General features: G+C 40.8%; 1 protein-coding gene across 3 annotated transcripts; it reads left to right on the top strand.

Moving 5' to 3' along the window:
- Window positions 1-5,074: 5,074 nt before the first annotated feature.
- On the top strand, window positions 5,075-26,867 carry SAYSD1 (SAYSVFN motif domain containing 1). Of its 3 annotated transcripts, none has more exons than XR_008916532.1 (3): window positions 5,075-5,418; window positions 23,164-26,195; window positions 26,492-26,867. XR_008916532.1 is itself a non-coding variant. In XM_007483831.3 (3 exons), the coding sequence occupies exons 1-3, from the start codon at window positions 5,260-5,262 to the stop codon at window positions 26,504-26,506; spliced, it is 273 nt and encodes a 90-aa protein (XP_007483893.1). In that variant the 5' UTR covers window positions 5,076-5,259; the 3' UTR covers window positions 26,507-26,867. The 3 variants fall into 3 exon arrangements, 2 of the variants coding, with proteins under 2 accessions (XP_007483892.1, XP_007483893.1); XM_007483831.3 differs by having other exon boundaries at window positions 5,076-5,418; window positions 23,164-23,262; XM_007483830.3 differs by having other exon boundaries at window positions 23,164-26,867.
- Window positions 26,868-27,462: the final 595 nt, after the last annotated feature.

Below are 27,462 nucleotides of genomic sequence, written 5' to 3'. Positions count from 1 at the left end.
ATGGGAGGTCCTGCATTCAAATCTGACCTCAGATACTTCCTAGCTATGTGACCCTGGACTTAATCCTAATTGCCCAGCCTGTACCACTTTTCTGCCTTGGAACTAATACTTTGTATTGATTTTAAGATGGAAGGTAAAAGTTAAAAACAAAACAAAACAATAGAAGCTTCCTGTGCCCAACTCGTATTGTTAGAGGAGACATTTTGCATCACTTAGTTCAACAGCAGTTAGGTAGCATAGTGGATAGAGTGCTGGGCATAAAATCAGGAAGATCTAAGTTCAAATATAGCCTCAGGTGCTTTACTGGGTGTGTGACTGAGCAAGTCACTGAACTCCTTTTTGCCTCAGGTTCCTCATCTGTAAAATGGACACAAAAATAGCATCTCTCTTACAGGTTTTGCTGTGAGGATTGAATGAGATAACAATTTTTAAAGCTCTTAGCAAGGGGCAGCTGGGTGGCTCAGTGGATTGAGAGCCAGACCTAGAGATGGGAGGTCCTAGGTTCAAATTTGACCCCAGATACTTAACTAGCTGTGTGACCCTGGGCACACAGGGTTTGGGGGATGTGATTAGATGTTACAATGTAGGGCCAGTGTCAGAAGAATAAACCTTGGGAAGGCTATCTTTGGCTGACAGGCCCAGGCCAGGCTGAGCCTGTCCTGAGATAACAAACACAGACCACTATATATAACAGGGACCGATTGTTGTATTTAATAAACAAGGGAAGGTGAAAGGGGCACTTGGGATAATCTAAACTAAGGTCAATCTACCTAAACCCACCAGATCTAAATATCTCTTCACAGAGATTTCTTCTGAATTTCCTACTCTAATCCTCCCTAACTGTCTAAATGCCCAGTCCCTGATCTTAACTAAACCTACAACTAAACCCCCCCTTAGATGGAATTAAGGAAAGGATCTGTGTAAGCTTTTGCTAGGGCCAGGGAAGGTCTTAGGTCCAAAGGGACCCAGACCCGATCTCACAATCACTGCAGATGGTTCAGGTTCACCAGGAACTGCCTTGATGAAATACAGCAAGCAGGAAAGGACAGGATTGGCCACCAAGGAAATTGGCAGCTACCACCTCAGACATTCTCCAGGGAGAGACAGTTAGCAGCCTTCGTCTCAGCCTAGCCCTTCCTTCAAAGTCCAGAATCTTCCAGCTGGTCTCATGTCACTTCTCTCTGCAAATTTACACACTTTCCTACACTTTTCCTAAAAAAAAAAATAATAATTTTAACTTTCCGTATAACACTAGCCCTTACTGCTCTTCTGCCTTGGAACCAATTCTAAGATGTAAGGGTAGGGATGGGGAGCACAGTGCCTGGCACATAGCAAATACAATATCAATATTAGCTATTATTAATAGGAAATTCCAGATAAAGGATGATCTATAATGACTATTCAGAAATGACTAGGTTCCAGTAATAGGTAAGCAAATGCTTTTCAAAAGTAGTATTAGTTTAAATATATTAAAGTGGGCCATTTAGAGTCTTAAGGGCACAAGGAGAAACTTGGTAAAAGGGGACCATTAAGATACCCAGGTAAGGAATGTGGGTTCTCCAATACTGGAATCCATTAATTCTTCGGACTTTCTTCATAGATTGTGGGGAAACAAATGTCCGAAGCCTATTTCAGACTATGCCTAGAATCCTCTGTTCCTTCTCTCCCCACCACTGCCCATCCTGCTTTTCAGCTTTCTTTTATAGTCTTCTTTCATTAGAATGAAAGTTCCTTGAGGACAGGAACTGGCTTTCTATCCTCGGCACTTAGAATAGTGCCTGGTACATTTAATAAGCACTGTGAAAAATGCTTCTTGACAGTGAAAAGTATACTGGACTCCACAGGTCCAAACTATTCTTCTTTGCTTTGTTGTTGTTGTCCAGTTGTGTCCAACTCTTCCTGACTCCCTTTGGGATTTTCTTGGCAAAGGGTATTGGAGGTGTTTGTCATTTCCTTCTCTAGCTCATTTGACAGACCAGGAGACTGAGGCAAACGGGATTAAGAGACTTGTCCAGGGTGTGGAAAAATATAAGATTCTGGATTTTAGATATTAAAAATATTGGTATATAGTATATAAGGATTTGACTCGCAAGGAATTTGTCACTTCCCTGCTAAATTCCAGGGGCAGAGACCTATGGTCTCTCTGGTAAGAAGCTGACTGGTATCACCAGACTAGTTGGACCAATTCCTGACAAACCCAACAAAGAGAGTCTGTAGATATTCTAATTAAAGAATTTCTAATCTTCTGTTGAACTCAGAAATCAGTCAGATTTCTGAAGTACCTAGTAAAACAGCTGGATTTCTTTGTGGATTCCAGGTATCCAGATATCCCCTGTGAAGATTTGGCAGCCTAAACATCTGGGACTGACAAGCAAATAGATATGCCACCCTTATGGTATCAGGGGCCAGATATCCAGCCCAGATGTCTGACCCTGTTGACCATCCTGACCAGCTTGCATAAAAGTGAATGCTTTGTAATTTAGAATTAGGCTTTGTTTTCTAAAGCAGAATTTCTCTTACCTGTGATCTCCCTTCTGGACTCACTATTCTCTTATTTAATAAATATTAGGATTTGCTGTGATAATTTTATGTTTAGGCTTAGGATTTTAAACAAGAATATAAATTATTAATATCTTTAAAGGTCATACAACTAGTAAGTGTCTCAGGTCAGATTTGAACTCAGGTCTTCCTGACTCTAGGCCTGGCACATTATTGACTTTGCCACTTGCCCTTTACCTCTTACTCTAATAAGTCTTAACCACAGGAATCCAGAAAAAGCACTTGTTAGGCTTATCCCTTATTACTCATCCCGGGCCTGGACTTACCTGGTCTACAACTCTGAGGGTCAGAAACAGCTATAGAGATGGGTATGATGACTTTGTTTCTCTCCCTGTAATTCACTGCAAGCAAATGGCAAGTGACATCCACCTTTCTCACAGGGCACACAAGATTATTATTTAGGAGATCTGGTCCTGCTTTCATTCTCCTGTCTCGTGGTTCTGATTTTAGAGTGATGTAGAGAAACTTCTGGGTTGGAGATTTCCCACTGGAGAAGGTCTGTCAGTTCCTACCCCATTTGTCAGAGCTCTTTCACTTGTTCTATGAGCTTGCCACCATTAGACTCTAGTTCCTCTTAGTTTTTATTATGGTGACATTCCAACTCCTCAGGATGGTCAGTAACAAGAATATTGGGCCTGGCACTTTCTTTAACCCTCCCTGGCAGCCTCCTCCAGCACCAACAACTTGGTGTCATTTGGAGCCTAATCTCTGGACCATTGAAGAGGACTTTCCACATGCTACCAGAAAGGCCCTTGCCACAGGCTGCCATGGTGCCATATCAGGCAATCTAATTGACCCATAATGTCTTGTATTTTTGCATTGCTTTCTCCCCACTTCAACCACACACAATATGAGCCATTAAACCCACTCATCTCTAATCCAACTATGCCAAATATTAGGAGTGGGCCTCAATCAAGCTGGTAAGTTTCTTAGTTCATTTAATATTAGTTAGATTAATTTAACATGATTTGTTTTTTGAGGAACCTACATTGGGTCCTAATGATCACTCCCTTTTTATTTTAAGAGTTTACAAAGGATCATCTGTTAGGAGTAAATCTGATTTATGGTTTTCATACTAGAACAAAATGAGGTCCTTCAAGGTAATAAGGGTGTTAACAACTAAGCCATATAAAGGATAAAAAGTCACTAAAAGATATTCAAAACAGGGACACTTGATGCAGAAATAGGTCCCCTTTTCTCTATATGGAAACTCATCTAGTCACAGTAATTTCTATGGCCTTGGAACATCCCTTAAGTCTGTCCTCAGTTCATATGGTTAACCAGATAAATATGACCAGAGGCTACAAGGAAGTTGCATCAAGATAGGTACAGCTTAAGCCTTATTCTCCCTAAGCCAATGAGGCTCCAGAGACATTTTTTTTTTTAATTTTGGGGAGAAAAACTAATCTAATCCATATTATGAGGAGAGAGGGGAACCCTGGTAGATAGTGGTTCTATTACACCATCTCTTCTAGATTTTTTTCTCCAGTTCCATAAATCTCTGCTACATAAAACAACCCTCTTTAAGGAAGAGATTGGGAAAAATACATACTTGGGCATGTGCCTTATCTCATCAGGCCAATGCTAAGAACAGAAGTTGTATCCACCACCAAAGAAAAAGATTTTTTTTTTTTTATGGCTTTAGATCATAACTTGTGGATGAAGCCAAATGATTATTTTGGGGATCAATCAACAAGTATTGAGTATTTACTAGGTATCAGGCACTATTCTATAGGATGGAGATACAATTAAAAATAAAAGTAGTATCTGCCCTCAAGGAGTTTACATTCAAATGGGAGATGGGAAGGAATACTTTGATTCTTTACTTTTTGATATGTGGGGGGAAGTAGATTTTAGTTAAAGTATGCAAGGAATATCAAAATCTTGTCATGCTAGTATTAAATTCTGTAACCATCTGATTGAATCCATGAAATTAACTCTCTTCAGTAGCACAGGCAGATAAATTCCAAAATCAGCTCAGCCGATTGGAAGATATCATCATTAAATCCAGAATGGGGACAGGACATGAAATCCCTAGTTGGGTTTTAATCCAACAAATTCATTATTAGCCATGGGACTGTGGGCAAGTTAATTTTCTCTCGGATTCATTTCCTTGATTTTGTACAATGAAAGGTTTGGATAAGAGGACCTCAGGACCTAACTCAAACGCTGTTTTGTGAATTCCCAAATGATTTATTTTAAACTGTCTCTGGAGAGGGAAGCCTACAATCTTTGCCTTCATAAAAGTTAGTCTAAAACACACAAATGTGTCCTATAGGGCAGCCAATTTTATATGATGTCTGAGGCGATATTTGGGTTGGGAATCATCGAACTGGATCCCTGAGGAAATTAAGGAGTGATGAGCGTATAAATGGCTTGTCAATATCACTGGGAAGGCCTGGGATTCGAACTCTGGACTTTTGAGTCAGGATGCAACGAGGTACCACGTGACCTTTAAAACCCGGGCTTAGAATTCCTCGGAGCTTCTGACTTCAAACTGCTCCCTTTGTGCGCATGCGCAGGACCGCCTATTTAGCTGAAAATTGTCAGCGACTCAGCCAAAGATCCAAGTGGAACGTTGAAAAGAGGGCTGATCTAGAGGACGCGCGCGAGAGACTCAAGTGAAGTTACGAGGTCACGAGATCAGGACTCGTCCGCTCTGGGGTCTCGCTGAGCCAGCCTCAAAAAAGGGCGCGCGCCATGGAGCAACGTTTAGCGGCGTTCCGGGCCTCCCGGAAGCGAGCCGAGCTGGAGGGAGGGTCCAGCGGCTCGGGGAGGAGTGGAAAATCATCGGGAGAAGACGTGACGGTGGCCTCTACGCCGTCTAGGGCAAAGGAGGCCCCGAACGCTAGTGCTAAGGTGAGACCGGAAAGCCGTGAAGCGCCTGCCCAGACATTGACTATTGAAATAAGTACCGCCCTCCACCAGTGACGTCAGCATAAGCCCCGCCTCCTTTTCGAGAGGGAAGGATGATTCCGCTCCCGCCTTCTGATTGGCTTAGAAGTTCCACCCCCCCCCCCATTCACCTGCCCCGGTTTAGTGACTTCCCCGAGTGAGCTTGGAAGGATCAGTTATGTCCTGTAGCATCAGGTGCTTCTAATGTAGGTCTGACCTGGACTTTCCACCCACGGATGCCTAGTAGTGCTAGACCATTCCGTCTTCGCCCTCTCTGGTTGTGCGTCCAGCGTTGGAAACCGACACCCGCCGTTTTCCTTTGCTGTGGGGGCATCCACCCCGATGCTAAAAAGTAGTGAGAAGTGTGACTTGGGAGGAAAACACTATTGAAGTTTTTCATCTTTAGGTCCAGTTGTCATGTTTAGGATTCGTTTAAAGCGATCCTCTGACCACTTTTAGGGTGCTCCCCCCAAAAATGCGTGCGTTGTAAATTCCGTCCACTGAAGGATGATTAAAATAATGTCATTAAGGTAACTTGAGTGACGTGGTGTAGTGGAGAGAACAATGGGTCAGAAAAAACCGAGTTCACATTTGACATGCGATCCTTTCCAGGACCTGTGACCCTAGACAAATCACTTATCGTGTGTCTCTGGATCAGAGGGAGGGAAGTGAAGACTGGAAAGGAGGATATATGGGGAATGGAGGGGGGGGGGACCAAGTTATAAAGGATTTTGAGTGCCCAACAGAAGATTTTGTATTTGATCCTGGAGGTGATGGGAAATTTATTGAAGGGATGGGGGGAGGGGGTGTGACACGGTCAGACTTACACTTTAGGAAAATCACTTGTCTTGTTTCCTCATCTGTAAAATGGGGAAAATAATATCACCTACCTCTCAGGGTTGTTGTGAGGATCAGACAAGAAAATTGTATTGCACTTAGCACAGTTCCTGGCATAAGCCTACATGAATATTAGCTATTATTATTATTATACTTGATTTAATTCCTTTGTAATGCAGATCCATTTCAGACCATCAGGAGTTGTGATAGACCTTCAATACTCACATCCAACTCTTTCATTTTGTAGAAGAGACAATCCCCTAGAGATTAAATAATTTGCTTTTGGTCACACAGGTAAGAAGTGGCAGAACAAGGATTCTTACGAAGGTCTTCTGATATTAAGGCTACTACTTCCAAAATAATCTGCTTTAGAGACAGTCTTCGGATACTGTATTCCAGAACATATCAATGAAGAGCATCCAGTGAATGCTGTGTGCTTGCATTACTTTGAAGCCAAAATTATATAGCATGTGACTTCATGGGAAGAAAACTCAATGTTTTGAATTAGTATGTCAGCATTTTAAAATTATTTAAAGTTTTACATTTTAAATAACAATGCATTTGATACAGAACTCTAAAATTGACAAAGTAGTTTTCTTCACAACTACCCTGTTATAGGTAACATAAGGAAAATGGAATAATTTTTTTCATATCCCATATTACTACCAGTGTTGTGGGTGGACTGAATCAAAACACTCTTTAAGTCAGTAAGCATTTACTAAGCACCTACTATGTACCAGGCATTATGCTCAGCACTGGGATAACAAAAAGAGGCAAAACACAGTCTCTACCCCTTTAGGACCTTGTAATCTAATGGGGGATACAACATACAAATAAGTAAGCTATATGCAGGACAAATAGATAATGTACCTAGACAACATAAATAACAGAGGTATTGGAATTAGTAGGGAAGGGAAAAGCATCCTTATAGAAGGTGGGGTTTTAGTTGAGACTTAGAAACCAAAAGAATGTTCCAGACCTGGGGGACAGCCAGAGAAATGCCTAAAGCTGAGAGATATGAAATATTTTCTTTGAGGCCTCTTAGGAGCCCTCTGTCACTGGATCAAAGTGGGAGTGAGGTGTGAGACTGAGAAGGAGGAGGTATGGGGAATCAGATTGGGGAACCAGGTAATAAAGGGTTTTGAATGCCCAAAAGAAGATTTTGTATTTGATCCTGGAGGTGATAAGGAGTTTATTGAAAGGGTTGAGGGGTGACACTTCAGGAAAATCATTTTGGTAGCCAAATGGATAGATTGGAGTGGGGAAGAGACTTGAGGCAGGCTTTCTCATTAATGAGTCCAGGCATGAGGTGCTGAGGGCCTGAACTAGGGTGGTGGCAGTGCCAGAGGAGAGAAGGGCACAAGGAGAGAAGTTGCAAAGCTGACTGGACAGGCCTTTTTAATAGATTGGATGATGGGAGGGGACTGAAAAGTGAGAAATAATGGCTAATGGAGGTAACATCTAGGTTGTGAGCCTGAGGGTCTGGGAGAATGGTGCTACCTTCTTCAGTAACAGAAGGAGGTAGGAGATGAGGAGGGTTTAGGGAGAAAGAGAATGAGGTCAGTTTTGTTTATGTTCAGTTTTGGACATGTTGAGTTTAAAATGTCTACTGGACCACCAGTTGGATATGTTTGAAAGGCATTTGGAGATACAAGGCAGGGAATCAGCTGAAAGTTTGAAGCAGAATACAAAGATTTGAGAATCATCCCTATAGTGATGGTAATTAAATCCCTGGGAGGTGATCACCAAATAAGAGAGGGAGAACTGGAACCAGGACAGAGCCCTGAGGGGCACCTATGGTTAGAGGGTATGAACTGTATGAGGATCCAGTCAAGGAGACTGAGAAGAAGTGATAATCAATAGCAAGCCTTATTACTGAAAAAATGTGGATGTATAATATTTGTATATATCAAAGAACTTTAAGATTTGAGGGCTGGCTGCCTCTCTCCCTTATGTTTTAAGTAAGACTTAAAATTTTGCTTTTTCAAAAGCATTAAGGAACAAATACACATTTTTTCCTTTGTCTTTAACAATATTTTCCATCAGATTAGACATACTTTAGTATTGTAAAACATCTGATTGTAAGGAAAGTTTTTTTTTTCTGTCAAGGAGAACTTGTGGGCGCATTATTTACTTTTGGGGTGCCTGTGATGCATCAGAGTACTGCTTGTTCTATGTGAAATACAGAAAGTAGCAAAAGAGGCTCAGCAGGGAACAGTCAAACAATCCATTTTCCTCTCATGTATTTTTTTTTCTAATTTTCTTTCATGAAGTTTATTGTCGATTAGGGCTCTTTTGGAGCAAGCTGTTGCTTACGATTTCCTGAGCAATTTTGTTCTTGATCTTGCACAATTGAAAACCAAACTTTTAATAGCACAATTGCTTCCATGGCTATGTGTCTTGTTGCCAAAGGATTATGAGATCATTGAATCAGGCAGATGTACAAACTTATTTCTGAAAAGCTTCCATTATTAAAAACCCAAATACTGATAGTGTGACACAAAGAATAGTAGAAAATAATGGCCATCAAGTTAGTCATTATTAGTACTGCATTTTTATCTCATTTCATTTTCAGTGACTTATCATTTGCTCTGGTGTGAAAATTCCCATTTAAATCTTTTTTTTCTTCTAATTTACAATCCATCTCTATTTTGCAATTTCCACCAAAAACTTTAGCTTGTCATAGATTTCCTGAACCTTCCTTTTGTAATTACTTCTTTTCAGTTAGCTATTGATACGAGCCATTCTACATTACTTTTTTTTAGTGCTTTCTAGATTGTGTGAAGCAAATTAGACCTAACAAAAGTAAAGTATTATTTCTTCCAGTGACAAGGCTGTCTGGGTAGGTAAAAGCAAAACAAAACAAAACATGTAGCTTTATTCTTTGCACCTATAGAAAGCAGAGAATAGAAAAATATCATAAATAAGCTTAGAGGAAAATTATTATATGTTTTATTGAGACAGAATGTCATATATCCTTTAACTAAAATAAAAAGTGATAGTTTTTTAAAAAAAATTTCCTTTTCCTCCATTTGGAATTATCTTATACTTGTCAATCATCAATATTATTAATAAACATTTATTGCCTACCATCTATGTATTAGAGCTCTATCTCATGCTCCCTACCTTTGAGAGATTTATAATATACTTGTAGAGAACAAACAATATAAAAAAGGTAAATAACATTACAAAATAGCATATAAATAACAGAACAGGACCTTTATTAACATGTACAGAAACTCATTCAGTTTCTTCTTCTACTGGGGACTAACTGGCTCTCCTCTAACTTCTCTGTTTTTGTCTACAATATGTTCTTTATTCTATATAGCCTGCCATCTCAGGACACAGGGGTATCTCCCCTGTTCAGAAGCTGGCAAATCCTTACTATATGCTTCTCCATGATTCATTTTCTTTCTACTGAAGCAAAACCCTTTTTTACCTCATATTCTAATTCTGGTCCAGTTTAGTCTTTTCTCCTCTCCAGTCATTTTTCTCCTCTTTCACATTTTACTGTTCTCTCAGAAACTCTGCTCCCCCAAATCCCCTACCCCAATATTTAGCAATTTGATTTTTAATCTTATGTATCTTCTTTATCTCTTTCTATCTTATTGAACTTAATGGAAACTTGTCTAGAATATACTTCTTGTCTGACTGTGAGGTAAGATAAAACACCCCATCTTCAGTAAAAAGTGCATCTGCTTTGATACCCCTTAAATGTTGGTCCAAGAGAAATATTCCTTGTTCCCAACTACCACTTTTGGATTATTGGCTTGCTGCCATCATCAATCTCTGCTTACTTCATTTATCCCATCCTTCCATATATCACCTGATCCAAATTTTGTTATCAATATCCATTAAGCAATCTGTTGTTCTCTTTCCTTTCCCAAGAAATTCTATCCTGGGATCACACCTTTCCTTTCTACCTTAATCCCTGCTAGCATACCCAGTAACTTCATTATGTACTTTAATGGCCCATTAAACTCCTGACTTCATATTTCATTCACTTTCCCAACTACTATAACTTGCATCTTCATCTCGACCACCCACTAGAGTAGCCGTCATTACTGTGAAACTGTGACACCCCAAGTATCTTGAACTCTGATATTCCCCTCTCTGATCATAATGTTCTGTTCTTCATTCTTATTGTGACTTCTGCAGTTCTTCCTGGTCTCTCAGCTCATCATCCCTCTGGCCTCATTCCCTTCACGGTCGACACTGTGATTAACCATGTCATTTTTCTCCACTCCTGAATCCTTGTTTTTCCATTGTTCATAGCCTATTCATCCTTAACTCAGAATCTCCCCCACCTTCTCTACTCCTTTTCCCTTATTACCAAATATTTTGGAATCATACAGTTATGCTGATTAGATCTACTACAAGATCATGTTACTGATTTCAACTGGAGCCCAACTGTTGCATAACAATATCTTTAACTTGCCCTGATTGACTTTTTCAAGGCTTTATTTTGGACCTTTTCCTACCACAGATACTTGCCCTCAAACTCTTCTCACCCCTAGAGAACATTCCTTTATTATGAGGAAAGACTGACGTGATGATCATATTTGACAACATATGTAGCATTCTGCACCCATACTTCATCCTTCCTCTACTGAGTGTGTTTCATTTTCCATCCTTTGAAATTTGGCTTTTGCATTTAATATGGTTTCTTTTGACTTTTTGTAATTTTTATTTATATTACTGTATCTTTCATGTATGTTCTGCCTCTACTTTCTTCTCTCAGCATCATCTTTTATAATTCTAATTTCCTTGCTGGTTCTTCTCATTTCTCCAAATTCCTCATTTCTTATGGTATAGTTCATTAGATTTATTGCAATTTGTTCTTCTCTTTCCTAGCTTTTTCTAGGATTTTGCTGCTAAAAAAATTATTCTCTGAATGAGACCTTTCTTTCAGTCTTTTGCCTCTTTTGGTTGTATGCCTTGTAAATAGGATCACTGGGTTAAAAGATATTCACAGTTTAGTGACTCTTCCTGCATTATTTCAAACTTTTTTGACCAATTGGACCAATTCATAGCTCTACCAAAATATATTAGTGGGCTTGACTTCCTACAGCTGCCCTCTAGCATTTATTATTCATCATCTTTGTCAATTTGCTTTATTGTCTTTGCTAATTGGATATGTATGTGAGGCAAAATCTCAGGGTGGTTTTAAATTTTTATTTCTTAGTGATCTGGAGCATTTTTTTCATTAAGCTTGTTATTTGAATTTCTTCTTTGATCATTTTGGAGCTTTATTCTCTCCATTTTTTCTTTGTATTAGATATTCTAAACCTTCACCTATCTACTTAAATCTTTTAAAATCATTTTTCCTAGCAAATAAAATAATCTACTAGTATGGAAAAAATAGGAACAGTTCTTTACCATCTTCTCCAGCAGTTTGAAACCTTCAATCTCACTCCTCCCCCAATCTTAACCTTTCCTATGATCTATTGCTTTCTTCCCTGCTGTCTTCAAACATGCCCAAGAAGCAGACATACTTAAAAAAAAAACCAACTTTCATTAGACCCTGTCATTACCTCGAGCCATCTTGATTCCCATCACCATTAATCTCTTAATTGCCAAATCTAGTGGTTTTTCTTCAATCCTCTTCAATCTTCTATATTTGATACCACTGATCACTCTCTCCTCCTGGATCCCTTCTCCTCTGTAGGTATTTTCATGACACCATCTTTCAGTTTTCTCTGATCTGTCTAATTTGTTCCTGTTTCCTTTGCCAATTCACCATCATTATCCCACCCCCTACTGTGGAGGTGCCCTAAGTCTCTGCCCCAGACTCCCTGTTCTCTCCATAAAGTCTCTCTGTCTGACTCATTAGCTCTTAAGAGTTTAATTATCATCTCTATACAGTTGGCTCTCCCATCTATATTTCCAGACCAGCAGGTTTATTTGTCCATCTCTGTGGCAGCTGGGAAGACAAAGGGCCCTTCCTTAGCAAGGCCAAGTCTGGCACCAGGGCCTCCTCTGACTCCTTTCTAGTCTGGCTTGTCTATTGTTAATCAGTCATTTTCAGTTGGGTCCAACTCCTCGTGACCCTATTGGGGTTTTCTTGGCAAAGATACTGGAGGAGTTTGCCAGTTCCTTCTCCAACTCATTTTGCAGATGAGAAAACTGAGCCCATCAGGGGGAAATGACTTGCTCAGGGTCATACAATTGGTATGTGTCTGAATCCAGATTTGAACTCACAACAGTGAGTCTCCTTGACTCCAGGCCTGGTACTCTATCCCCAGCACCACCTCGCTGCCCTATGCTCAAGTCCTGCATCACCAACTGCCTATTGAACATTTCAAACTGATTATTCCATTTGTCTAAAACAGAACTCATTTCTCTTTCCCCTAAAGTTCCAGATTTCTATCGAAGCCACTCCCATCCAGCCTCTGAGGTCTGTAGCCTCATTATCCTTGACTTCTCAGTTTCCCTCACTCCACATGTCCAGTCAGTTGAATCTACTCACAAAGCAATCATCCTAGTTCGGGTCCTTATCATCTCTTACCTAAATTATGATAGTAACCTCCTAATTGATCTTTCTACCACAAGACTCATCTCATTTCAGTCCATCTTCCATATTGCTGCGGGAATTATTTTCCTTTAAGGCAAATCTCACTGGGTCACTCCCTCATTCTGCCAAAGTCAGTAGCTCCCTATTGCCTCTTCTTGATGTCATCTCCTACACGTAACCTTTCCCAACCCCTCCACTGTGCTCTTTTCCCTAACTACCTTGTATTTGACTATTTTGTATTTATTTGTATTTATTATCTTTATATTTACATTTACCTATATTTGTCTTCCCCCATTAGAATGTAAGTTTCTTGTATTTGTATCCTTCATCTTTGTATTTGTATCCTTACTACCTAGTAAGATACCTGGCCTATAATAGATAATGAAATGCTTGTTGGTTGATTTTCTTTCCTAAAAAGTTTTTGGTCACTTTAAAAAATGACTATCATATAGCTTATTCAGTTTCAATTGTCCTACAAATAGTTTATGTTTTATTACTTTCCTTATTTGAAGACCCCAAAATATGTCTCTTTAATTTTAGTCTTGCCAATTCTTAGGAATTTCTTTTTCAGAGAAAGCCTATTTCATTTCATTCTGTTAGTTGGACAAATTTTTCACTAAATCAAGTATAATGTACAGTGGTGGTAAGTTTTTTAGACACTAATAACTAGTTGGCTCACCATATTTTTCTTTCCTAGAATTTCTCCTTTGAGTCTAGTATTTTTAAATATGAATTTTTTCCCTCTCTGTTCTCTCTCATTCACAGGTAAAGCAACAGTATAACCTTAGTCTCTGTGAAAGAACAATCTCATTTTCAGATTCCCCACAGATAGTCTCCAAATACTTTCCATACTTAATGTTTCTCTAGAGGAGTTTCATGTTTTGCACATATTTTAGTATGATAGAGTTAGAGCCAGAAAGGGCCTTAGAGGGCTATGGCAACCTTTTTGGTGTCCTCTCATGGATGGTTCCATTCTTTTAATTTGGAAACTAAAATTACATCTTGATATTGGGATAATAATGGTGGTAGCTTTGCATATTATGCATTGAATTTAGACTTTGGAGATTTGTTAAGCAAAAATAGCAGTCTCCTGATTGGACTTTTTGGTTCTTTCCCAATTATAGGAACTGCAAATGGCTAATGACAAGATCTCTGTATCAGTTCAGTTAGTAGTCTGACAGATATGATGGAGCCCAAGTGAGAGATCCAAACCTTATCCAACCCACTTATTTTACAACCAATAGAGGTTATAGGCTTACCTCACTAAAAGAGCCCTATCACTGAACTTTGACATTTAGCTTACCATTTACATGCCAAAAACTATTTGGATGATGGGTGTACAAGACATACTGAGAATTTATGTAATGTGTTCCACCATTTACAGAATGCAAAACATTTAGGAAAAATAGGCTTGGAAGCAATAATAATGTTTACCAAAGAACCACAAATGGCAAAACAGTTGGCTACATATTGAGAGTTTCACTGCATGAATGAACATGTGACCATGTCCCAGCCTGCCCTGCTACACAGCATAGTAGCTGAGGCCATGCAAGAACAAGCTAACTGATATTTTCATTCTCTCCCCCAATCCCCTTTCAACCAAACCACATTTAATTATTTCCTAATATTACACAATTTCTATCAAAATTCGCATCACTCAATAACAGTGGATGAGAAATTCCATTTCCATTTTGAATTTAGCATAAAATAGCAAAAAGGAAATTCCATTTGGCAAAATGTGTATGTATTACCTCTTTCTATGTACACGTGTTTTCTTAATAGAATGTACACTCTGAGGCCAGCAACTATTTTATTTAGTATTTGACTTGGTATTTCTAACATCTAGCACATGTATTTAAATGGTTCTCATTGATGTAGATATTTCCTCTAGTGAAGCATGCTACTGTCATGTCTGCCCATTTTCTTGTCTGTATCCTGGAGTAAGTGTGCCACAGTGTAATGGGAACCTTTCCTGCATCACTGGGACACACTTTCTATTGATTGTCCTTTGTTCCTGCCACATGACTTGATGATCGGCTTTAAATTACATTCAGATTCGTATCCCCTCTTTCCTACTCCACTTTTCAACAAGAGAAAACAAAACTATTTCAACCATCTTTTCAAACTTGCCAGTTTCTGTTAAGGACAGTTCCATCTTCCCTTTTGACTGGGTTATATATAACCTCAGAGTGATTTTGATCTCCATTCACTGCCAGATTCCTAGAAGAAAATCTTTCATTTTCTTCATATCTACTCATTTTCTAGTCGCTTGTACTCTGACTTGCAACCCTGCTATTTGAGTGAAACTTTTCTCTCCTCTCTCAACTGCTAGGTCCAATGGCTTTTTCTTGGTCATCCTCCTTGCAGCTATGGATGCTGTTGAGCACACCTTTCCTCTGAATATTTTTTCCTCTTTTTACTTCCATGACACTGCTGTCTCCTAGTTCTCTTTCTTGTTAGCGCTCCTCAACCCATTTCAGTGGACCACCATCTATCCTTTCCCCCACCCCACCTTGGAGTGATTGTCCCTCAGGTCTCAGTCTTGGGCCCTCTTCTTTATACTTTGGCCCTTGGTGATCTCATTTGCAGCCAGAAGTTCAGGCATTATCTCTAAGATGATTCTCACATATATGAGTTGAATCTCAATCGTCCTGCATAATCAATCCCAGATAGGCATCTATTAGTTAGACATCTCCTCCTGGATGTCTTATACCCTTCTCAGGCAAAGCATTTCCAAAATGGATTCTTACAGAACTCCAAATCTGCGTATCCTCTAAACCAAGGGTCCCCAAACTTTTTACACAGGGGGCCAGTTCACTGTCCCTCAGACCATTGGAGGGCTGGACTATTAAAAAATATATATATTTTTTTTTATATCAGTATACCACTGACTGGGATAGCAGAGGCTGCAGAGCTGGCTGTGATGGGCCTGTCACTCCTTGCACAGGCCCATTACGGCCCCCACACTACCTGGCAGTAGTATACACAGTGCAGAATCCCCTCCCCCAGATCGCAGCTCACCATGCTGATGCCTTCCATTGTGCAGCCACATAATCCTTTGCACGGCGCCTCATTCTTGTTCAGTTACTCTTGGAACAAGGACCCACACAAAGGATTATGTCACTGGAAATAGTACTGTAAGTGAGCGATGCCGCTCTTTGCAGCGCCACCATATACAGTGCTCCTCTCATTGTAGTAGTCTCTCAGAAGCTGAGAATGACGATTGTCTTTGTGCATTTTCATCTACGGTGTACCCTCATGTGGCTTTGGAATCCAAAGGCTGAGGCGCAGAGTTTGTGGCACATGGGGCATGGGATGCCAGTTGTTACGGGAGGTGCGATTGTGGCCTGGTGTCGGCGTTCACGCGCAGTGGCAAGACGTCAAGACGTTCATCTTCAAAGGTGGTGGCAGCATGGTTAATGTGGGTTCGCCAGCTGCTTCTGTCAGAGGCAGCAAGTTCTAGTTGTTTTGGTGTAATGCCAGCCCACTTCAAGTTGGACTTTAGCTGATCCTTGAATCTTTTCTTTGGTCAACCTTGTTTCCTGAGTCCAGCTGACAGTTCACCATAGAATACCTGTCTTGGTATTCGCTGTGGGTCCATGCGGATGACGTGTCCAGACCATCGTAGCTGGGTTCTGAGGACCATGACTTTGATGCTGGTGGAGTTGGCTCTGTCGACGACTTCCTGATTGGTGATTCGGTCCTGCCATCAGATCCTCATGATTGACCGGAGGGAGCGTTGGTGGAATTGCTCCAGCTGTTTCATGTGCTTCCGGTACAGTGTCCATGTCTCACAACCGTACAGGAGCGAGCTGAGGACCACTGCGTTGTACACTTTGAGCTTCGTCGCAGTGCTTACACCTCTGTGTTGGAGGACTTTGGAGCGCAGCCGCCCAAGTGCCTGGCTGGCCTTTTGGATCCTGGCATTGATCTTGTGGTCTAGGGACCCATCGTTGGCGATGGTGCTGCCCAGGTACTTGAAAGTGTTGACATTAGAAAGCTGTGTGCCGTCGATTGTAATGCATGGCTGGTTAGTTGGCCTCCCTGGTGCAGGTTGGAACAGCGCCTCTGTTTTGCTGAGGCTGATAGTCAGGCCAAACAGTTTTGTTGCGGTAGAGAACCTGTCCACAATGATTTGAAGGTGATTTTCTTGATGGGCCATGAGAGCACAGTCATCTGCAAAGAGAGCTTCCAGAATGAGTCTCTCTGTTGTCTTTGTTTTTGCAGTGGCGAAGGTCGAATAGTGAGCCATCCAGTCGGTATTTGATGTAGATGCCCAGGTCTAGATCCATCACAGTATGTCATAATACCTGGGTGAAGTATAGGTTGAATAGTACCGGAGCAAGGATGCAGCCTTGTTTCACACCATTGGAGATGTTGAAGCGATCAGAAGTCTCTCCACCAGATAGGACTTCTCCTGTCATATCGACATGAAAGAGCTGGATCAGGCTGACAAATTTTGCTGGGCAACCAAGCTTGCTGAAGATCACCCACAATGCGTCCCTGTTCACCGTGTCGAACGCCTTCGGCAGGTCTATGAAGACAATGTAGAGACTCAGGTTCTGCTCAAGGCATTTTTCCTGCATTTGCCTCACCGTGAAGACCATGTTGACGGTGCTGCGATCTGGTCGGAAGCCGCATTGTGATTCAGCTAGGTTCTGCTCTGAAACAGATGACAGGAGTCTGTTGAGTATAACATGGGTGAGGATCTTTCCAGCATTGGAGAGTAGTGAGATGCCTCTGTAGTTGTCACAGGCTGCTCGTGTGCCTTTGTTCTTGTATAGGACTAAGATAGAGGCATCTCTGAGTTCTGGGGGCATGTCTTCCTCTTCCCATATGCTGGTCAGCACTATATGGAATGCCTGAAGTGCCTTTCCCTTTAAGGCCTTGTACACCTCGGTTGGGATCCCGTCTTTACCAGGTGCCTTGCCTGTACTCATTTGTTTAATGGCTTTTTGGACTTCTTCTAATGAAGGAGGGACGTCAAGTTGTTCGATGGTGTGGTTTTGGGGGATCTGGTCAAGGGCCCTTTGGTCAACTGAGGAGGGTAGGTTGAAGAGCTGGCTGAAGTGTTCTTTCCACCTATTGCTGATGCCTTTTTTGTCTTTTATGAGAGTGTCATCGTCAGAGGATAGTAAGGGGGTGGTGGCGGATTTTAATGGCCCATAGACAGTCTTGAGGGCACTGAAAAATTGTTTATAGTTTTTCATGTCAGCAAAGCGCTGGATTTCTTCTGCCTTTTTTTCCCACCATCGGTCTTGCATTTTCCTGATCTCACACTGTGCCGTGGCTTGGAGGGACTTGAATCTGTCTTTTTTAGGAGCAGAGTTTGGGTTATTTTGCCACTCCATAAAGGCTTTGTTCTTTTTGTTCAACAGGTCTTCAATAGCAGTGTTGTTCTCTTCGAACCAGTCCTGGTGGTTGCGTTGTTTGGGGCCTAGGACTGCCTTTGATGTTTCCTTCACTGCATCTCTGAACTGGTTCCATTTCTCAGTTGAGCTTCCAGTGAGTGGTCCCTTGACAGACAGCTTGTCGTCTAGGCAGGACTGGAATGTTTGCAGATAAAATGGATCTCTGAGACGACTCACATTGCAAGATGCGCGAACTGTCTGGGCGCGTTTTGGATGGCGAGGCGCAATGTGCATTTGAAGAGTCGCTCTAACCAATCGGTGGTCTGTCCAGCATTCAGCTCCTCTCGTGGCTCTGGTGATCTTTACATCCTGGATGTCTCGCCAGCGTACAATGATGTAGTCAATGAGATGCCACTGTTTTGATCATGGGTGCATCCATGTTGTTATATATTTGTTTGCCATTCTGAACAGTGTTCATGATGGTGAGTTCGAACTCTGAGCATTTGCTGAGTAGCAGTAGGCTTTTGTTATTCATTTTGCCCACGCCGTGTTTGCCAAGCACTCCTTTCCATCTTTCATGGTCCTGGCCAACGCGGGTGTTAAAGTCTCCCAGTAGTATCAGCTTGTCATTAGTGGGCACTGAGTGCAGGATGGCACTCAGGTCAGAGTAGAACTGCTCGATGGTCTCCCCTGTGCTGGTCAGTGTTTGGGCATATGCGCTGATGATTGTGGCATACTGGTCTTTGCTGAGAGGTAAATGGATCTTCATGAGCCTCTTGCTGATGCCCACAGGCAAGTCTGGCAGCTGTTTGAGCAAACTGGTCTTGATAGCCAGGCCAACACCGTGGATTCTGTCTTCATTTGAGGCTCTACCTTTCCAGAAGAAGGTGTATCCAGTGGTGGGTTCGCTGAGTGATCCCTCTTCTGGTAAGCGTGTTTCGCTTAAGGCTGCGATGTCGATGTTATATCGCGCCAGTCCTTTACCGATTAGAGCTTTTCTTCTCTCAGGTCTTGGGGTATTCTCTCTATCAAGTAGTGTTCTGATGTTCCATGCTCCTAGTAGGAGTTTCTTTGTATTTTTTCTTTGGTTTCGACCGCTTAAAGGGGATGACCCGCCAGCCGCGGTGTGCTGACCGGGTGTTTGTAGGGCAGGCAATGTTTGGGACACCTTTTCTAGTCCCCTCCCTTGATTAGGGTGAGCAGTGCTGTCCTAGAAAGGGCTGCTCAGTCACCCAGGATGCTGCCGAACGTCCCTGCTGCCCACAGGGCCGAGCGACCACTGGTCCGTGGGCTGCCTACATGCAGGATCGTGACTACAACTGCCAGTGGTCACCTCCACCTGTTGCGTCGCTACTCCCCCATCACCGCAGGTCTTGAAGAGGGTGGATGGGGATAGGATAGATGAGTGTGCACAAAGATACTTGTGCATGAAAGAGATTTAAGTGGAAAAGTCGATGCACAGAGACAATCCCACTCTCTCGGCGTTGGAAGCCTGGGTCCATTGGCACGAAAAGTGTTACACCTGGAGACTTCCTCAGCTGCATTGGATGACTGTGTTGTCTTTTGTGCTCCAATACGCCCTAAGCATTCCACAGTGCTTTGCTGCGATGCCCTCTCAGCCCTTGAACCTTCTTGTTGGTTTCTTCCATCTGTTCAGCCGAAGCAGTCTTCACATGCTGGGTGAGCAAAGCCCTGGTTCACCAGGGGTCAACGACGACCCGATGGCTACCCTCACAAGGTTTGGCCAGCCTGTTGAAGCTGTTGCCCAGGGTGTGGCTGCTGCCACATGCTAGCAGCTACTGGGAGCCACAAGTGAGAGCTGGGTGTCAGGTGGGGGTCAGAAGCTGGAGAGCCGCCCTTGGAGGGCATGACAAGCCCTCCATACCTCCATATCAAGGGTGCTATCCCTCCCTGAACACCCCATACACCCCTCCTCTCATTGACCACCAATGAAAGAAGTGCCCCTTCTGGAAGTGTGGTGGGGGCTGGATAAATGGCCTCAGGGGGCCGCATGTGGCCCACAGGCCATAGTTTGGGAACCCCTGCTCTAAACTTTCCTTAGTTTCATTGCAGGTACAATCATCTTCCGTTACCGAGAGACTACTACTAACTAACTAACTAACAATCATCCTCTCCAGAACCTTCGTTCAAAAAACTCAGGATTATGATCTTAGACTTTTCTCTGACACCCCCCCCAAATATCCATTTAGATGCCAGATCTTATTAGTTCCACATACACATCCCCTAGGCCCCTTCTCTCCACTCACATAGCCACCACTTAGTTCTGTCCCTCATTATCTTTCTTAGATTAGTATAATAGCCTTCGAATATTTCTCCTGTCTTCTAATCTCTTCCTTCTCCAATCCATTCTCCACATAGCTACCAAAATAAATCTTCCTCAGCTACAGGTCTGACTATGGATACTCTCTTATTTATCCATCTTCACTGAATCCTGCTTACATCCTCTATGATAAAATACAAACTCTTCAGCTTGATTTTTAAAACACTACACACTGTGACTACAACTTTTCTTTCTTTTGTCGTGGAATGTGAATTTTTAGAACTCTAGGTTCTAGCCAGCCTACTACCAGATTTCCTAAATTCAGCATACCTTTTCTGTAGATATGCACTCAAAGAAGTCAGTCTTTACTTTAGCCTCCCCAAATCCCTATCTTTCAGGGAACAATAGGGGTAGTTTCTTATTCCTTTCCTTGCCCCCAGCCTGCTCCCTCCCCTTTGTTAAAGCTCTCTTTATTTTACCTTGTAAATCCTTGATTGAGTGTAACTTTTGTAATGAGAGATAGCATGGCCTAGTTCTAAAGATATAGCTTTAGACCACAGACAAATCACTTAACCTTTCAGTAAGCCCAGCAACTTGCTAAGACTAATAGTTATACACAAGTTGCATCAGTGATTTCTTTGTACTTTGAACTCACAGGAATGGACCAAACTAATACCCCAAATCCTTTTTTGTGTACATGTCATAAACCCTCTAGAAAAAATGTCTTTGTATTCCCTACTTCCCAGCTCAGTGCTTATTGTTTGTTGAATTAAATTGGAAAAAAAATTGGGGGGAAAAATTGAGGCTGGATTAGGAGTGGCATCTTAAACTCTGAGAATGATTGATTTCTTAGAAAGAAAGAAGGTGAGGAGAAAAAACAACTCTTTGCTACCACAAAGAGTAGTTATAAATTTGGGGTGTTATGGGATGATTTTTAACACGTGGAAGGAAGGTATAGGCTTCTTTTCTTTTTATGTTTCTCCTGTGGTTCCCATCCTAAAGCTTTATCTTCAGAAAAGTTAATAAGATCAAAAACAACTTATTTAACACTAAAAACAATAGTATACTTGGTAGAGTTGTTTGCTGTTAATAAATTGCTTTATATTCCATGTAGTCCTCAGTGAGCTTGTGAATTCAATATGTACATACTGATAATAATGAATTATCCATCATTGAGGATTTTGTTTGTCTTGTTTATAGAAAACTTGGGAAGCCAGTGTCACTGGATCAAGGAGTCCATGTTGGGGAGTAGAAGAAAACTGGAAAATCAGGAGGGGCTAGGTTATGGAGAGCTTTGAATGACAAACAGAACATTTTCATTTGATCCTGGAGGCAAGAGGAAGTCCCTCCAGCTTATTGAGTAGGGGATGATCTAATCCAGCACCAGAGTGGTGGAAGTGTTAGAGAAAAGGAGGGCAGATTGGAGTAATGGAGAGATGTTGAAAACATGTAATCAACAGGCCATGGCAACAGTGGCTATGGTAGTGTGGGGATGCTACAGTAATAGGGTAGGGAGGGGAGGAAGATTTTGGGGGGAAAATAATGAGTTCTGTTTTGGACATGTTGAGTTTAAGATGTCTACTAGACATTTAGTATGAGATGTCTGAAAGGCAGTTGGAGATGGGAGATCAGAAGTCAACAGAGAGTCTAGAGCAAGAAACATAGATTTGAGAATCATTAGTATAGAGATGGTAATTAAATCCGTGGGAGCTGATGAAATCACCAAGTGGAGTAATATAGAGGGAGAAGATAAGAAAGCCTTGAACAGAATCCTGAAGGACATCTGTATTTGGAGAGCCTGATATGAAGTTTAGCTACAAAGGGCAGAAGAGATCTAGCATGGATGGAAGGTTAAAGTGATAGAGATTGAAGGTCACAGTGCAGAAGATGAGTAAGGTTTGGTGAGGGAAGATAGAGGAAGAGGTGAAAAGCCCATAGATTAGCCCATTAGATAAAAGGATATCAGAATTCTTGAACCTTTGTGTTCTATCATGGCAAGGTCAAAGTATGATCCATCTTTCTTTGTGGAGGAGGTGGGGTGGAAAAGTAGGTTGAGGAACTGAGTGGTTAAGGGATTTGAAGACGAATCAGTACATATATTGAAGTCTCCTAGTATGAGGTTAAGAGTTGTGAGGGAGACCAAAAAAATTGAGCCAGTATCAAACTCATTGAAGGAAGGGAGGGGAGGAGTGATCTGGAGGTCTGAAGACAACAGTCAATTGGGTGGTATATGAATAGTAGGTGCTATATAACTGATAGCTATTGTGATGATAATGAAAACATAAGGTTTTTATTGGGACCCATCCCACTAAACCAGCAGTTCTCAACCTCTCAGTTTGTAGCAATGAGAATACATAATGCATATCAGGTATTTACATTCCAAATCATAACTGTAGCAAAATTACAGTTTGGAAGTAGCCACCAAAAGAACTTTTTGGTTTGGGGTCACGGCAACATGAGGAACTGTATTGCCGGGTCACGGCATTAGAAAGGTTGAGAACCACTGCTCTAGACATTGATCAATTTTGATTCAGTAAAAAATATTAAGAACTTATGGGCACGAGTAGTAGACATGAGCTCTTTGAAGTTGATTTTTTAGAAGTTAGGTTGAAGAACCAGAAATTGATGAGCCAGCAATCTTTGGAGAGCAATGATAACTGCTTTTTTAGTTTTTGTTTATCTACTCCATTACCCTTGATTCTTATCTCTGTTTGATTATTTTCTAGGAAACATTTCAGACTCAAAGAAGCCCACTAGAGAAACCAACAGCTATTTCTGCATCGCGATGGGACCAATCCTTCCTCACTAATGTTACGTTCTTGAAGGTGATTCTTTGGCTGGTCTTACTGGGACTATTTGTGGAACTGGAGTTTGGTCTAGTTTATTTTGTTCTGTCCCTATTCTATTGGATGTATGTAGGCACCCGTGGCCCTGGAGAAAAGAAGAGGGGAGAAAAGAGTGCTTACTCTGTGTTCAACCCTGGCTGTGAATCCATCCAGGGAACCCTGACTGCAGAACAGTTTGAGCGGGAATTACAATTCCAGCCCCTGGGCAATAGATAGTCCTCATTCTCCTCAGTTTTCTGTCACTTGGATGCTGTTGGACTTATACTATCTAGCTACGGAGCCCTGGACTGGAATTAATAAGATCCTCTAGAGACAGTCAGTTGTCCATGAGAGTTGGCTTTTTGCTCTCTTCTCTGAAGTCTGTTCTCTTATTTATCCATCCACCCTCCCTTTCCCATGCCTACTGTTGTAGTACCAATGTCTGATTGCATTTCCATCTTTAAACTTTCTTTTTTTCTGAGAGTCACTAAAATCCAGTGTTTCAAATGGTCTGGTGTCATTTCCAAAAATTACACATTCAATAAAGAGGACTTCTTCCTAATATTGACACAGGCCAGTTTTAACAGAAGAGAATGGGGGTTATATTGTCTATTGAAAGTATTTAACTAATTCGAAGTAATGGTTCATTACTTCATATGAAATGCCATGTATTAAAAGTATTAGTCTGACAAAATATTCACAATTTCAGCACTCCAAGAATTATAGGTATCTTTAAAAAATTTCATCCTCAAAGAAAAGGTGAAAGTTACTTTTTGCTTTCTGTCTTTTGCTATTCTATTACTAATGGTATTGAATTATGTTACAGAATGCTTTTTTTTCTTAAGGCAAACAGTTAAGTGACTTCCCCAGGGTCATGCAGCTAGTGTCTGAGGCCAGATTTGAACTCAGGTCTTCTAGACTCAAACCCTGGAGCTTTGTAACTGCCCTACTGTCACAGAACATTACAGATGGACAGGGCCGAAGGAATTGTCTAGATCAGTGATTCTCAAATTTATTGACCTTAGGATCCCTTTTACTATCCTAAAAATGATTGAGGACCTACTAAAGAACTTTTGCTTATGTGAATTATATCTATCAACATTTACCATATTGGAAATTAAATTGCCTTACTAGAATTCTGAAAATAGCTTTGATCTTATGAACCCTCTGAAAGAATCAGATGTCAAACTTTGAGAATTACAGGTCTAATCAAACCTCTTTTTTTTTTTTTTAATAAGGAAACTAAGGCCAAGAGAGGGAAGTTATTTTTTTTCAGGGTCATATAGCTAGTCAATAATAGATTGGAAACTAGATCAAATTTAAGACCAGTGTGCTTTCTGCTATGTGGCACACTGTATTTACATCATGGCCAAGTCACTTCCCCTTTTCATACATTGTAAAGAGAAGGGAATAGGTGGTCTCTTTAGCATTTACCCACCTCCCAAGCACAGGCCTCAGCCACCTGGAACCATCTCTTCCCCATCTTTCTGCCCTTCCCCTATCACTTGGGGAAATGAGGGAAAGAAGAAAGAGAAGTCCTGGTGGCATGTGATGGGGAAGAGTGGAATCATGTCAATACTGGTAAATTGTATAAAGGGTTATTAAATTGTAGAGTGTGTGCAGAGGGTAACCCTGGAAGCAGCATTCCAGATTCACTGACCATATGGCCTAAGGGACTGTGATCCAGACTCCTGGGCTAGTCCTGATTTGCTGTTTGTTATCTTTGGAACAAACAATCACTTATCTCTTTGCCTTCATAATACCAGTAATATTTTCTTTTTTTTAAACCTTTACCTTATTTCTTAGAATCACTACTGAGTATTGATTCCAAGGCAGAAGAGAGGCAAGAGCCATGCAACTGGGGTTAAGTGACTTGCCATAGAGTCATAGAGCTAAGAAGGTCATATTTGAACCCAGGACTTCTCATTTCCAGGCCTGTTTCTCTATCCATTGAGCCACCTAGCTACCCCTAATGCTTTATTTCATGATGGAAATTACAATGTCTTCTTTTGTAGTGCCTCCTCTTTTGCAGTGTTAGTTATAACATAACAGTCCAGTCTTTATATATGGGATTCTTACTAAGTAAAAGTTAAAAATAATTCCTTTTGGGGGGACAGATTCCAAGTAAGAGGAATCTGACTTCTTATCAGTTGTCTCCAAATTATCTTACAAATTCTTGTCTTACACATTTTTAATTTGTAAAAATGAGGTGTTGGATTATATCTGCCTTCCAGTTCTAAATCGTAAGATCTTGGTACAAAGTTAGATACTTTTCCAAACCAAGGACTCAAGAAATTAAAGATGCCTTCAGTTTCTAGATCCAATAATTAAATCATACTTCAAGGATACCAGCTTTTAGTTGGGAAAATCACAATTTGAGGAGCTAGGGACAAAAAAAAGTCTTCTCTTGACCAACTCTAAATTGCAGACTTAGCTAGATGGTCATCATGTAATACACATTCAGTTCATCACTAGGCTTTATACATGAAACCTTTAGATTACGGTAGATATAGGTATGGTCGGCTAGGTTAGCCTTTAAGGACTCATGGCCACTTTCATGACAAGATGAGCCATTGGAATAGGACTTAATGGAAGCAGCTGACTCATACAGGATGTAAAAGGGCTTTTCTTGGAAATGTTATTATGTAACATGGACCAGTTGTAAATTTTCATTTTTCATTATTATTGCATTTTATTTGCTGCAAGAAAATCTCAGTCAACGTTCTTATTAAGAAAAGCATTTTTCTGGTTAACTGCATTTTCTGGGGAATAACTTGAAGTCCCTCTTCATAGCAAACCTTGTTGAAAATCATTTGTAAAATGAATTAGACCTCTTTTTTTGCCTCTAGTTTCCTTGTTAAAATGCAGGAGCAATACTAGACCTCCAAGACGTCACCTACTTTAACCTCGTATTCCTCCAAGATATCTTATAGGTAAAATATTTATATGTATATATGTATATATGGCTAAAGAGCCATGCCCAACACCAGAGATATAAAAGACTAGGAAACAGAGAAGAATATGAACTAACTAGAAATTATTTTTTAATTAATTTGTCTAAAAAGGGGGTATTGTTTATGTGATTTACCATTTTTTCTTAAAATAAATATAGGGAGTTCAGTGGAAGCTTGAATGCTGGTAGGCAATGTACTGTATTTGAAAGTAATTTTACCTGCATTTAAAAAAAATCCCTAACATTTAAAATAGTTACTAGCTCATCGTTTTACAGATGCAGAAACTGTGATCCAGAGAGGCTGTGACTTAGTCACTGCTGGAGTTGGAGACGATGTAAACCCAACCCATTGGCTTCTGAGCTAGGGATTCTTCACTATAATATGCTATGTCCTAAATTACTAAACTAAAAAAAATTTTTGTAAGATATTTTATCAATTACCTGTAATAAATTTCCACATAAGCTTTCTGAAGTTGTATGATACAAATTGTCTCCCTTCTCCTGCCCCTCCTGGAGCTGGCAAGCAATTCAGTCTGGATTGTACATGTATTATCATGCAAAACATTTCCATATTGTTCATTTTTCTAAGGGAATAATTATATGAAACCAAAACCTCCAAATAAAAGCTCAAATAAATTAAAATGAAAACTCATATGCTTTAATCTACAGTCTGACTCCAACAGTACTTTCTCTGGAGGTAGATGGCATTCTTTGTCATAAGTCCCTCAGAATTGTCCTGGATCGTATTATTGAGAAAGGCTAATAAGTTTATCACATTTGATCATTTCACAATATTGCAATTACTATGTACAATATACTCCTGCTTATTTCACTCTGCATCAGTTCACACAAATCTTTCTAGATATTTCTGAAATCATTCTGTTCATCATTTGTTACAGCACAATAATATTATATCACATATCATAATTTGTTCAGCCATTTCCCAAATGATAGACATCCCTTCAATGTCAAAAAGAGCTGCTATGAATATTTTTGTACAAGTAGGTCCTCCCCCCCACCTTTTTTTTTTCCTCTTTGGGATACAGACCTAGTAGTGGTATTACTGGATTAAAGGGTAGACAGTCTTTTAGCACCCTTTGGGCATAGTTCCAAATTGCCCTCCAGAATGTTTGGATCAGTTTGCAACTCCACCAGCAATGCATTAATGTCCCTACTTTGCCACATTCCCCCCTACATTTGTCACTTTACTATCATATTGGCCCATGTGATATATGATGGCCCATCTG

This window comes from Monodelphis domestica, chromosome 2 (assembly GCF_027887165.1).
Source record: "Monodelphis domestica isolate mMonDom1 chromosome 2, mMonDom1.pri, whole genome shotgun sequence".
NCBI classification, from domain to species: domain Eukaryota; kingdom Metazoa; phylum Chordata; class Mammalia; order Didelphimorphia; family Didelphidae; genus Monodelphis; species Monodelphis domestica.
The sequence above is the reverse complement of the archived record's forward strand: the minus strand, read 5'-3'. Positions and strand labels throughout refer to the sequence as shown.